The sequence below is a fragment of the Apaloderma vittatum genome, unplaced genomic scaffold (genome assembly GCF_000703405.1).
Source record: "Apaloderma vittatum isolate BGI_N311 unplaced genomic scaffold, ASM70340v1 scaffold4338, whole genome shotgun sequence".
Taxonomy (NCBI): domain Eukaryota; kingdom Metazoa; phylum Chordata; class Aves; order Trogoniformes; family Trogonidae; genus Apaloderma; species Apaloderma vittatum.
In genome coordinates this window covers 69,760-83,021 of record NW_009728870.1, presented here as the reverse complement: position 1 = coordinate 83,021, position 13,262 = coordinate 69,760, and the positions used below count along the sequence as shown (strand labels likewise).

The 13,262-nt window shown below is 36.7% G+C and overlaps 1 protein-coding gene across 1 annotated transcript; it reads left to right on the top strand.

Annotated features, from left to right (window-relative positions):
• The first annotated feature begins 1,594 nt into the window (after positions 1-1,594).
• IMPA1 (inositol(myo)-1(or 4)-monophosphatase 1) lies at positions 1,595-9,430 on the top strand. The gene is made up of 8 exons (XM_009874221.1): positions 1,595-1,694; positions 2,841-2,974; positions 4,824-4,928; positions 6,211-6,256; positions 6,397-6,505; positions 7,195-7,303; positions 8,730-8,881; positions 9,312-9,430. Exons 1-8 carry the CDS (start codon positions 1,632-1,634, stop codon positions 9,428-9,430), a joined length of 837 nt encoding a protein of 278 aa, XP_009872523.1. The 5' UTR covers positions 1,595-1,631.
• Positions 9,431-13,262: the final 3,832 nt, after the last annotated feature.

Here is a 13,262-nt window from a genome sequence, read left to right as displayed (position 1 = left end):
TGCCACCGCTCAGACCTGGCCGGAGCGATGGCAGGGCCGCGGAGGCGGAAGGTGCCTTCCCCTGAGCCAGGCACTGCGGGCTGCCCCTCCCGCCCTGGAGCCGGACCCCTGCTCCTGTTTGGGGAGCCGGGCTTCTGCCCCCAGCGCGCCTTTTGAGTCTGTGGGACGAATCCGTCACGGGACATCCAGCGAGGACAGAACTCAGCTGGCAGTTAGCGTAGGGTCTGGTGTTAAACTAAATACGTGTTCTGGAGTTACTGTTTTAGTGAGGTTTTAAATGAAAGTTACTCTTTTATCTCCTCTGCTGCATGAGGCGTTGCTGTTGTGTGCTTAAGGTTCCACTACCAGTGTTTTATGGATCGCAGAGTAACTTTATCCAGTGCTCTTGTACGCAGTTCTGTGTCCTGAACAGTGCCTGTTCATACAGCAGAATCTATGCTTTAAAGGCTGGGTTAAGTAAGGAACATTATCAACATATGATATGAGGATGATTAGACTGGAGGCTCATGGATCATGTTAATTGCGGGGGATTTTTTATACAGCTTCAGTGCTAGATTTGTTTATAATCTGGCTAATCTTTGTGAATCTGCACGTATTACAAAACTGTTACTCAAGTCATCACATAAGGACCAAATCACTTAACAGGAAGTACCCAGGATGCTGCTGGAAGGGCTGGGGCTCAGAAGGAAAACAGTCTTTCAAAAATTCGGCATACCGTTGTGTCGTTGAATGAACTTGGGGTCTGCTGAGGGTGTATCAGAAATAATGTATGATGTGCTGACTTGTATTATTTGACATTTCTCATGAAAGTAGAGAGGCATAGAAGGTGATGCATTTTGCATTGATTTATACTGCTTCAGAATATAGAACACACTTTTAAGTGACTGGAATCTTGTAACTTTCTCATGGAGACTCAAAACAATTTCATAGTGGTGTTTTGGAATAAACCCCTAAAACAAAGCATCTAGGACTAAAATGCAGAAAGGACGGATTTTTTTTTGTTTAAGATTCTAATAGTTTAATTTAAGGATATTCAAAGTCATTTAAACCATACTTAAAAATAGACAAAGCTGTATGTCAGCAATATTCTGCAGTAAATTACAGGGAAGAGTCTACTATTTTTAAGCAAAAAGGCACGGAGCCTGTACACTGTATTTGAGAATGTGTTTGTGCGTAACCACGCTATTGATTTTTGGAGCCTTTATGTACATTGAGGTCAACGTCTAAATGTGGAATCTAGTATATGCATGTATCTTTCAAGACTGAACCTCTGTACTTGTTAATGTTTTTTTTTTTGTTTTTCCTTTTTCATATTCAAAACATATGGGGAAAAAATCTGGTAATTTAAACTAAGCTTTTAGTACTTTTTAAGTTGCTTGTTGGTTGGGGTGGTGTTTTTTTTTGTTTTGGGAGGATATTTTTGTTTTGGCTTGAGTTTTGGGGTGTTTTTTTTTTGTTTGGAGTTTATTTTCCAGAGTAAAGGATAGGACAAACCTCCATATTCTAGCAAGGAGAAAATAGTGCAGTCTAGAGCAGAGGGTGTAGAAATTTGGATTATTTTTTTTTTAAAAAGGGTCATAATCATACCTGTGTTAATCTGTTCTTTTGGTAGCCTGCATACCTAAGAAAAGATGGCAGATCCTTGGCAAGAATGTATGGATTACGCAGTTACTTTAGCAAGGAAAGCTGGAGAGGTATGTATAAACTATTTATAAATTATTTATTGACTCTAGTATGTATATAGCTTTTGAAGGAGTTTAATGGTGAATATTATTCTGAGGAGTGTTTTGTGAGAAATGTTAGTAGAATTGTTCAGTGATGTTCAAGATTGTGGTGCCTTTCATATTTACAGATCGCTTAATTAAACAACTTTACACTTTTCTTTAGACCACAATCCGATTAAATAGTATCTTTTGTTCCTTAAATTTGATTTTTTTAAAAAAAAATAATAAAATAATCTGAATTGTGGTAAACAAAGAGCATCTTAATTTTTCCCCTTAAACTGCACCTGTCTACCTTCTAATTTTGCCACCTGAAAGCTGTTGACAATCTTTTTTTTGAACACCTCAATCTGTTTTATACAGTGGCTTCTTGTTGACACAAATACCATATCGTATTCTCTTCAAGAAGACCGCTTTACTTCTATAAATAAGTAGCATCCCTTGCAGTGGCAGTACTTTGCCCATTTGTGATCTAAAATGATGTGGAACAAGAAGGAGTTGGCACACCTCAGCATAAGAGTGATTACCAAATGTTCAGTTCTTGGTAGTTCAGCTTGGTACATCTGAATGCTGTTGCAGCCAGACAAGATGGCACATGGACTAATTCTGTTCCCTGGAGCTGCAGAATCTGCAGAATGTTGTCTCTGCAAAGATCTCATTAAGGTCTTCCCTCAGAAAACCTTTCAAAGTTACAGTAATTTTCTGGGCTCTGAGGCATAGATTCTTGCTTAGGGTGATTCTCATAATTTTAAGATCATAAATGCAGGGTCTGGCTGGAGATAGCTGACTTAAGTTCAGTTTTAAATGTTTCATTCAACTCTGGTATTTAAATTTAAATCCAAAACTTGCCCTAATTAAAATAGAGCTCAGTTTCATGTGTCAGTGGATCTTGTAGTACTTAGACTTAAGGTTATGTAAAAGTTTGTGTTGAGCAGAGACTGAAGACCAGCTACTGTAGTTAAATCCAGCTTTTGGCATTGCTTGTGTTTGTGTTTTGTATGTGCAGCATAGAAAACTGCAGTTAAAATGATGCCCAGATTTTTAGGAAAACTAGTATTTTCAGTACTGTTAATGGAGAAAGATTATTTTTTTTTTCTATTTTTTTTCTTTTGTTAACAGATAATCCGTGGAGCACTCAAAGAAGAAATATCTGTTATGACTAAAAGTTCACCAGTAGATCTAGTGACAGAAACCGATCAAAAAGTAGAAAACTTCATTATTTCCTTGATAAAAGAAAAGTATCCTTCTCATAGGTATGGCTTCGTATCAGGACACTTTTGATAAAAGAAGGGGAGAGGGAAGAAGAAAATGGAAAGTTTATGATTTTGCTTGGTAAAATTTCATTGTAACTGGCATGCTGCTGTGGTAACAAAACAAGGCCTCCCCAGGCTCTATTGATAATGAGTTTAGCCCTACTCATGACTTATGCTGAAAGTTACTTCCATTTGAGCCAGCTGTAAACAACTTCTTGGGTTTTTGTGTTGGAGAATCCAAGGTGGCCCCAAGGTGCCTAGAACCCAAATTTCTTGTCTGGTCTTGGCAGCTGAAACTCGCCTTCACTCACTGTGCTGGATGGGTCCCATGGTACTGAGCTGCCTTTGGCAAATCTCATATGGCTTAAGAGCATCAAACATCCTTAAAAGCAAAGAGAATTCTGATTCTGCATAATTGAAAATCTATCATACGAAATACTGAGGGGTTTTTAATTGTTCTTCCCTTTTTTTTTTTTTCCCTCCTTTTGCCCCTTACCCCCTGAAATAAATCTATTTTTGAAGGATGAATTGTATTTCACTTATTTTTACTTATGTGAGCTTCTCTTTCCCGTTTTGGTATAATGGTTTCCTTAAAATGAGTCTGCTAATTTTTCCTACATTTTCTTAGAGACTTCCTTATTGTATCTCTATATGTCAAACCTAATAAATATGCATAGAATTGGAACAACTAAGGTGATGCAAAATGTTAGTATTCTAAACTACTTAGTCTGAGCATATGGACTTGTGGAATGACCTTGAAATAACAGTTTCTGTGACCCTGATTAGCATTTTAGAATATCTTAACTTCTTTTCATATTTGATAATGGGTATGACATTAGATATACTGGTGTTGAATTTCTAATGAATTACTCATCCACCTAAATAACTACTCAGTCTCCTCTTTGTGAATATTGGCTGCGTTTTGGAAACACAATGTTTCTTTCTAAGCAATCATCTTCACCTCTGTAGTTAATCATAAAACTCCTCATCAATATTAAAGGAACCTCATAGTTTTGTTTCACAAAAATGGTTCTCCTCATTTTACCTGTTTGTGGAGGAAGCGTGTTTGATGCGTGCTAAATTTAACAATGTGCAAAAGGCATAGAAGAGAATTCCCCACCCTTAGACTTACCCTAGTAATTCTGCAGTTCAAAACAAATAGTTCCATGAGCAGCAAAGATTGTGAAGTTACAGTTCCTGTGACACGGTGCCTTGTGTGTCCCTTGGGTTTGGTGCTATGATCGAGTGTGCGCTCTGCTGTCTTCTTCAGCAGGGGCTCCGGTTTGGATTTTATTCCTTTACTGTTATCTTTTTGTAATGCTTGGAAAACTAAACAGTTCTGAGACTGACAACTTGTATGTCACGTTTGGGTTGAAAGCAGACTGCAAATTTAACAGTTACTGCCAACGGTCTAACCAGGTGCATATGGCCACAGAAGCTGTCTTCAGTTAAAACACAAACTGACAAGTAGTGGTTTGTAGCACAAATAAACTGAAAGGTGTAAATAGCTACAAGTATTCTGACCAAAACCTGATCATACTATTACTGGGGAAAGAAAGTATGAAACTTCAGTGTTCTGAATGCTAAATTCCAGTAACGGATATTAAAATGCATAGTTGTTTTCTCCACATATCAGGCTTATCTCTGACATTATAAATTTATATACAAATCTAGTCAGATGTGACTCGTTCTTTCCAGATATATTGTATATTTCTCAGCTTTTTACATATGGTCACTACATATGATGCCAGTGGTAGAAGAACCTGCGTCTCTCTCTTAAGACTTTTAATTTCAAGGACAGTGTTGTAATTCAGACCTTTTAAACAATTTCTTGTGTTTGCTGCTCTAGCTTCATCGGAGAAGAATCTGTTGCAGCTGGAGAGGGCAGCATTTTGACAGACAACCCCACATGGATTATAGACCCCATTGATGGAACTACCAACTTTGTACACAGGTCCACCTTTCATTTTTCTATGTTAGCAACTTCAAACAATTACCATTTTTATTTCTCCAGTTCTGTGAAAATAAGGATTTTTCCCTTTTAAATTGCTTTGAAAGAGATACTACGAAATTGTTAATAGTTACGAATTTCTATTTGCATTTATTGAGAGCCATCAGGAAATGTCTGTAATCATTTAATATTCCTGTCTGTATTATAATAGTCTGACCAATAGCAGTCGTTCCAAGAAGCCTGTACTTTAAAGCAGGGGTCAGCAGCTTTTGGGTGCTAAAAATAGGTGGTTAGATTTTAATAGTAAAGCAACAGGACTCAGGGTTAGGAATTGCAGAGAGGCACAAAGAGCTCCAAGTGCTGATTTCTAAGAAATTTCAAATGTGTTGAGATCTAGCAGCTGCTACCATGAAAGAAAGCAGAGTATCGCCAGTAATTCGTGGTATTTTGCCACCAGGATGAGGAGGGGACTTTCAGTGTAATGCTGACTGCCTATTTGTTCTGGTTTTGAAACGTGGTAGATTTTGGCCCTAATGAGCTTTTCTGAGTGTACTTGATTCTAATTTTAAAATTACTGTCGCTGTGTGCACCATGGCTTTAAACAGCTGCTGAATCCTGCTAAACACATTCCAAAAGCAGGAGGAAAAGAAGCCATTCTGCTGGATTTACAGACTTGAAAGTCTGTGTTTTTCTGCAGATAGCAATAAAAGCAAATGTTTTGAAACTGCAAATTCTAAAGAGTAGAAATTAAAAAATTGACGGGTCTTTAACAACTTAGACTGCTATGCAGGCAGCTGTGCCCTATATACTCCCACTGCCTTCACTCTACCCCCTGCAGTCTTCCTTCTCACTTTCAGTATCTGTCTTGTTGCTTTGACAGAGAAAGTAGAAGCGGGGGAGAGGTGACTTGCTTCCGTTGATGAGACCATTTTGTCCAGCTTGTTCCTTCTGAGAAAGGTTGGCAGCGTGGAGGCTTGCTTGTGTTCTTTGGTTGTAAAATGGCAATCCCTAAGCTAGTAGTACCTGCAACAGGGATGACAGCCTCTCAGCTGTCACCGGCTTAGTTTCAATGGGTGGAGAAGTTTGTATTTTAAATGGTAATTTATGTTGTTGGGCCTATTTTAATAGTAAATTGTGCAAGTTCCAGAGAATTAATGTTTCCTATATAGTCCAAGTTTCATTTTCAAGTATATGTTAAGCTGAACATTATTTTGTTAAGAGCAAGTGTGGTGATGAAAGAAGCATAGTATCTCACTATAAATTAGCGAAATGTTTTGTTTTGTAGGTTTCCATTTGTGGCAGTTTCAATTGGCTTTGTTGTAAACAAAAAGGTATACTTTTTATTACTTAATATCTAATCAATCAAAACCAAATTACTTCCTTGTTGCTGGTTATAACTAAGATCTTATTTTCATAGTAAATATGAGGAAATGGAAAAAACCCCTGAAGGTATGTTTGCTTTTTCTTGCAGATAGAGTTTGGAATCGTGTATAGTTGTATAGAAGACAAGATGTATACCGCCAGGAAAGGAAAAGGTGCATTTTGTAATGGTCAAAAACTTCAAGTATCAGGCCAAGAAGGTGAGCTGAACTGAGTACCTTATTTCTTGTAATTACATTTATTTTGCAAATCAGACATCCACAGTTGTAGACATGGATATATTCCTGTTTCCTATCTCATAGTTTTGTTTCGGCTTTTTTGGTCGTAGGTTGTTCACTTTCGACAAACAGCTTTTATGTTCTCTTTTATGCATATAACATGTTTGTGATCTTTGCAAAATCAGGACTTGGCAATTGAAGATTTTATTCCCTGTATGTTGTGGGGTTTTGTTTATTTCTTTTTAATTCCTTGTATGTTTGTAATCCATCTGTCATCGTTCTTTAGAGGCTGTAACAAATCTACCAAGTGATTAAACTTCTTCCAGGTGTGAACCAGTATCACTCCTGTGTAGTTACTATCCTGTATACAGTAAAATCCAAACTTAAAAGTGGGACCTTTAAAGATCTGTTCTAATTTTCACAGCAATAAAATTTTATTTACTACTGACATTGATTAATGTGTATGCACAATTGAACCAGATCATGCTTTGTTCACTGTTTTTTTCCTGCCATCTTCCATGTAAGAATAGATTTTTATACATGCAATATATGTAACATTTATATTAAAGTAACTTCTAATTCTTGTAAGAAAGCAAAGAAGTAAACTCTACGAAGTACTGTTATCATGTAAGTTGTACTGTTGGAAAAGTGAAGCTTTCTTTCTCTTTCAGACATTACAAAATCCCTTTTAGTAACAGAGTTGGGATCAAATCGTGATCCAGAGACTGTCAAAATAATTCTCTCTAATATGGAAAGACTTCTTAGTATTCCTATTCATGGGTAAGATACTTCTTTTTATATTTGCTGATAAGTTTAATGTTGTAAACATGATCATTTGTAGGAAGGAGTGATTGCATCACATTTGACACCTTAGATGTGAAATAGGATTTAAATGGTTTTGTCTAGTAAATTCTGCAGAGAAACTCTCAAGTGTGTTTAAGTTTTTCAAAGTTGGACATGTATAAGAGAAGTGAAGCACATTTGGTTTGATAGGACTAAAAAGTATTGTATTTTAGTTTAAAAAATGAAATAGAATTTTGTGCTTTTTTTTTTTTTCAGAAACACACAAGAAATAAAACTCAATACATAGAAGCTGTATTACATTTCTTAGTTTCCTTTCCCTGTAGTAATGAGAATAGTTGGGTTTTTTAGGCAGAAGTAAATCTCCCTTTCCTCTTTCAACACTGTACAATTTTTTTATTTGTCCAAGTAGTTGGAACTGTCCATAAACTGCTGTTATTTTGGTTACATTCCTCTCTGCCTCTTCTTCAGGTACATTTCTGCAAACCATTTTAAATCTGAAAGTGGTTTCAGTGGACAGTTTTTTGTTATTCAGCCCAATTTTATGATGAGATGCTTGGGATTAGATATTAGATATAGATATATTAGATATATTAGATATAGATATTTTTTCTACTTTCAGAAAGTCTTACGGTGTCGTGAAAGAATATATGCTGAAATTTAAGTAGGGAATACATTTTAGGCATGTTATCAGTGCAACTTTGGCATTTTATTTGGAAGTGATAAATTAAGATTGGAGTTCATTTAAGTTGCCTCTTGCAGTAGTTTAACTGTTATCAAATACAATTTAACATATATTTTACTGTTAATTGAAATAACTGCAATTATTTGTAGTAAATGTTTCCTTCATAAATGCATCGATGCTTGAAAACGAAACTGGAATTTGTAACACAGTGGTTTTGATTAAGTTATCCAGACCAAATTTATGCTCTGTAGTTTATTTTTTGTGATTACCTCTGTTAGGGTTGTTTCAAGTCAGAGATGCTTACTGAGCATCACCACAGAAACTGAAGTAACTTTTCTCAGTGCTGAGAACACTGTACATTCTGCTTGAATTCTTGTTGTCAAAAACCGAAGTAGTGTATCTTACTTTTTCATGGACAGATAGCTTTCAGAATATGTTTTAGTTTAACAAGTTGAGATGTATTTTCACTCTGAATTCTGTTAAACAATTTTTTGTTTAATGAGTGTGGTTTCTGGGAATTTGCTTGCTATATTTGGAAAGCTATTCAAGCCACTTAAGCAAAACTTCATTCCCAATTTTTTATTTGTTTACCACAGCATTCCATTACATTCTCCTTAAGTTCACTTTGCATATGATGCTTCTGTGTTCTCTGTGCAATGTACACAGACATTGTGACTTTTTTGCAAACCGTTCTCAAAAAACCAACTGTGTTTCCTTTAGGATTAGAGCCGTTGGTACAGCAGCTGTGAACATGTGCCTTGTGGCAACTGGTGGAGCTGATGCCTATTATGAAATGGGGATTCATTGCTGGGATATGGCAGGGGCTGGAATCATTATTACTGAAGCAGGCGGAGTACTGCTCGATGTATCAGGTAAATGCGCTGGCATGGGTGATACTTTGTTCTTTTAAATAGCTAATGGGGAGCAAAACATTGCTGAAATTGAAAGGCGTAAAGAGGTTTTTCAATCCTCTTTTGAAGGTACCACTATGGAGCAGAGTTGTCATCCAGTTAATTAAAAAAAGGCAGAATCAATTATATGGTCTTAAGCTACAAGACAACCTTTGCTCCCTTGGCTGAGCATCTGGAAGAGTGAAAGTAGACAGTAAACATACACTGAAGAGAACATAAATACAGCTCATATGAGATACCTGTTGAGTTGAATGCATTTTTATCCAGAGGTAAAACCTGGTCCTAAATAGTAATATAACATCTATGCTTGATTTTGTCAATGCTCATTTTCTTACCAGCTTTTAATTTTCTCCAGATACAAGCTAGTTACTTTCCTTGCTTTGATTTCTAGGTGGACCTTTTGATTTGATGTCTCGAAGAATAATTGCAGCAAGTAGTCGAGCTATAGGAGAGAGAATAGCCAAAGAGCTTCAAATAATTCCCCTGAAAAGGGATGATGCAACTAACTGAATACCAAAACTACACCTTAAATGTAATTGTGTAATGTTGTCTCATACTCACATGTGGTGGTGGTTCTAAACCTTGATCCTGATTAAAAAGACAGATAAATAGACTGTAGCCTTTCAGTACTGGTGTAACTGCTAAGTAGTGTTTTTGAGATTGGACCAACATTCTAAGTAAGCTTTTACTATTACATATTTTATTTAACATCACGATCACATAAAGATGTATAAAAAGAAGCAAATACATGTAACTAGTATTTTCAAGTTTTATACTACGCTAGAAGGTATAGAAAGAGACTCTCCAATGAATAGTTCAATAAAAAATCTCTAGTTCCGTAAGTTAAAAAATTACATTCACTTTCTTAATACCACATCACCACATCTGATCCTGTAAAGATGAAGGCATTATTGTTTATCCAGTCTTTCTCTGTCTCCTGGTTTGTTTTTTTTTTTTATTTCTTCAGTGTCATCAGTGTATCCATTTCGTTACCTTGTTACAGTTTTCATAGAGGTAGTTCACACATTTCCAGATTTCCAGGCACGCCTTCTATCACCAAACAGACTTACTCTAAATTAAGATGAAATATGATTTGCATTTGACCATTGGAATCAGCTGATACTAGGTCCTCTATCTTATTCTTGGCAGTTGTAATTCCTGTTTAATTTTGCCTGGGTTTCGCCATGGACGAGTGTGTTTCAAAGTCTAAGAAACCACTAAAATCTGAGAAAGTTTTCAGTAACTCAAGTGGCAAAAAAATAATCCCATAAACCTGATTTTTTTTACATAATTTTCTGCAAGTTATTAGAGCAGTGACCAATCAGAATCAGGTTTCCATTGTGTTGAAGAGTGTACAGACACAAAAGGAGATACGTAGCTAAACCTAAAGAGTTTATAAATCTAAGAGAGGTTAGTAATTTCATTCTTGGTGTCAGTTGTTATAAACTTCAAAAACTGTATTGCTTCTTTGAATTCTTGTATTTAATATTGTTATTTGAACAGTGCACTGATACTTTTAATGTATTTAAAATATATATATGTATGTAACTTAGATCAGTTTTTAGACTGATTTTTCTGTGTCTGAATTTTCCTAAAGGTATCTCATTGGTGGCCCAGTCAAAACACAGCAATGCTTTAGAAAACCTGACTTTTTATACTGCTGTACCCTATTTTTATTTTGGAAAATGGTATTCTATGTCTTAACATTTCAAATTTCAGGCTTTCATATCAGTTCATTTTTGCAGATTTTGCAGCAGTATTTAATTTGAAGTTTTATCTGATGCCAGATGTTCAGTGTTAATGAGATCAGCTGCTATTTAAAGGCCTTGTCAAAAAGCCAGTTTTACATTAATGTTACTAATTCCCATTGACAAGGATAGAAACTTTTTGAGCATTTCACTGTAACCTTGTTGCTGTAAATTATGTGAGATCATCATTATTTCTTGAGAAGTATGTCTACTGTACCATTTCTGTGGCTTTTGTATAACAAATTCTGCATAACTTTTTAAAAATGGTTTATTTGTGACATGGAGACATGTCTGAAAAATACTTGAGACAGGAGAACACATTCGAAATAAACACGCATTAGCAGCAGCAGCTTCATATGTGCTTATTTTTACTCATCAGAGCACAATGCTGGGTCCCAACCAGCTGCATTTGTGGGCTTCAAACTTAAGGAGTTGAGCCCTTTTTCTTCTTGGCCTCTGAGTTACGTAGTTCATAAACTGTTGTGCCTTTAGATAAGTGGGAGTATTCATACACCTGCAGTAGGTTGAATAGGTGAATATTCCAACACCTTCCAATCAAATTCTGGTACATTAATCATCTCCAACCTCAGAACTCAAACTTTATGGATTATCTTGCCTGTGATTTGGTTTGGAAGCCCATCAGCTGGTTGCAGCATGTAGCTTTCTTGTTAGCTTTCCTAATAATGCTCTTTGAGGAAAAATTTATGTGAGTTTCTTACCTTGGCCCTCTCACTCTTTTCATTGGAGATCAGCCTTTCTTTCTTGACTCTGTAGATGGCAGCTTTTATCAGTTTTCTGATTTCTTTTTAATTTCAGTCTCCCTTTCAGGGGAATGCCCTGTCATTTGCTGCTTTGCTAAGCATCTTTTCAGATAACTCTTTGTCTAATATATGGCCCTTTCTTTCATTATGTGAAAGGACACTGAAATGTAATTAAGTTAAGGCTTTTTTTCTTTTGGTTCTGTGCTAGCCTACAATTTTGGCAGATTTTTGTACTAAGTGTTCTTTGTGGTAGAACAGAGAAGTCATGATTGCTGTGTAACCAAAATGCTTTTGAGAGATCATATATGAATGTTCAGAACAATAAAATATTTCAGTTAATTGCTTTGAAAGATAGGATGACAGATAAACATCTGAGAGCTTTTTTTAGTAAGTTAAGATAAAGTTATATGTTTACAACTTAACTTTTGCTGGACAATGAGACAATTAGAATGGAAAACCAATTACCACAGATTGTCAAATTAAGATCATGAATATTCCTCATGAAGACATCAACAGTCCAGTATATGGGAAGCTTTCTTACATAGCTTTTCAGTGAACATCTCGTGACTTCAGCTGGCAAATTCTACTGCGGTTTGAATCTCAACTCCTAGTAACAAATGCTCAGAACTTAAGTGTGAGAAGATGAGGCAGACAGATTCGGCAGCTGGAGCTAGTGAAAGATTCCAAGAAATAGACGACTGGAAATTAAAGGACAATATGGACAAGTTTAGCCAGTCCCTTCACCTTCACTATAGTTGCTACAGAGCCTACTGCTATTCTTAACAAAGGTTTTCAGAGTAGTGGTACTGATTTTTAGCCTGAGACTAAATCAGTTTATACTACAAAATAGGTAGTAGTGGTATGTATGAAAAAAAGGGATGGTAGCCTTAGGCTACCATCCTGGCTACCATCCCTGTTCACTATTTCTCTATATTTATTGGTTTACTGACAGTTTGTGATTGTTTTTTCTATGACAACTTGCAAAGCTGTGCTCCTTTTTCAATGCAGGGGCTTCCAGTAGATTCAGTCCTTCAGGGCTTTTGCAAAGTCATAAAAAGCTTCAGACTCATCCAGCCCTATTAAGCAGCCCTGCAGAAAATCATGCCCCTTGCAATGAAGTACAGACTATTCCTCATAATATCTGTGACCCAAAGCTGTGGTTTAATTCTGCATAGTCTGATGCCTAGGTATGAACTAGATGTTCTGACTAGATAGAAGACACTGACCTGTGACCTCATTATGAAGCAATTTAAATAAGGGAAATATCTTTCTTTTCCTGAGCTCCGTTCAAAGCCAGCTGCTCATTCAGCTTTCTTCATTACCTGTGAGCCTCACAAGCCTGGTCCTGTTGCTAAAGTGCTGACAGGCAACTTTCCAACAGCACATTGGGTTTGGATGTGCAGCAGCTGGCATGGCTTCGTTTATTTGCAGAAGGTCCAGGCATCAGAACAATACTATCAGTGGTGTGACACCTCAAGAGTCTGCCAGAGGCAGGGTCAACTAGATCTCCAGAACATCGTAAACCATTTGATCTCAGGATTATTGCTTGTCCTGTACAAAAACTGACAGTGAATGTAGTCTGTCACATCACTCTTCAGTTTGTACAATCTTCTCACAAAGATCCACAGCTTCTCAGAGATCAGTGGGAACTTCTGAAATGTCCCCTGTGCCCACTTGCCAACTGTCTGCCTGCTGCAACAACAGGGCAAACAAATTCTGACGCACTTCAAAGCCATGTGCAACATCCAGAACAAACACTTGGGAGGGCTGCGCTCAGCTGAGGACACATTATGCCGCTGTATTAAAGACCTACAAACTCTTGCCTGTTTGAGT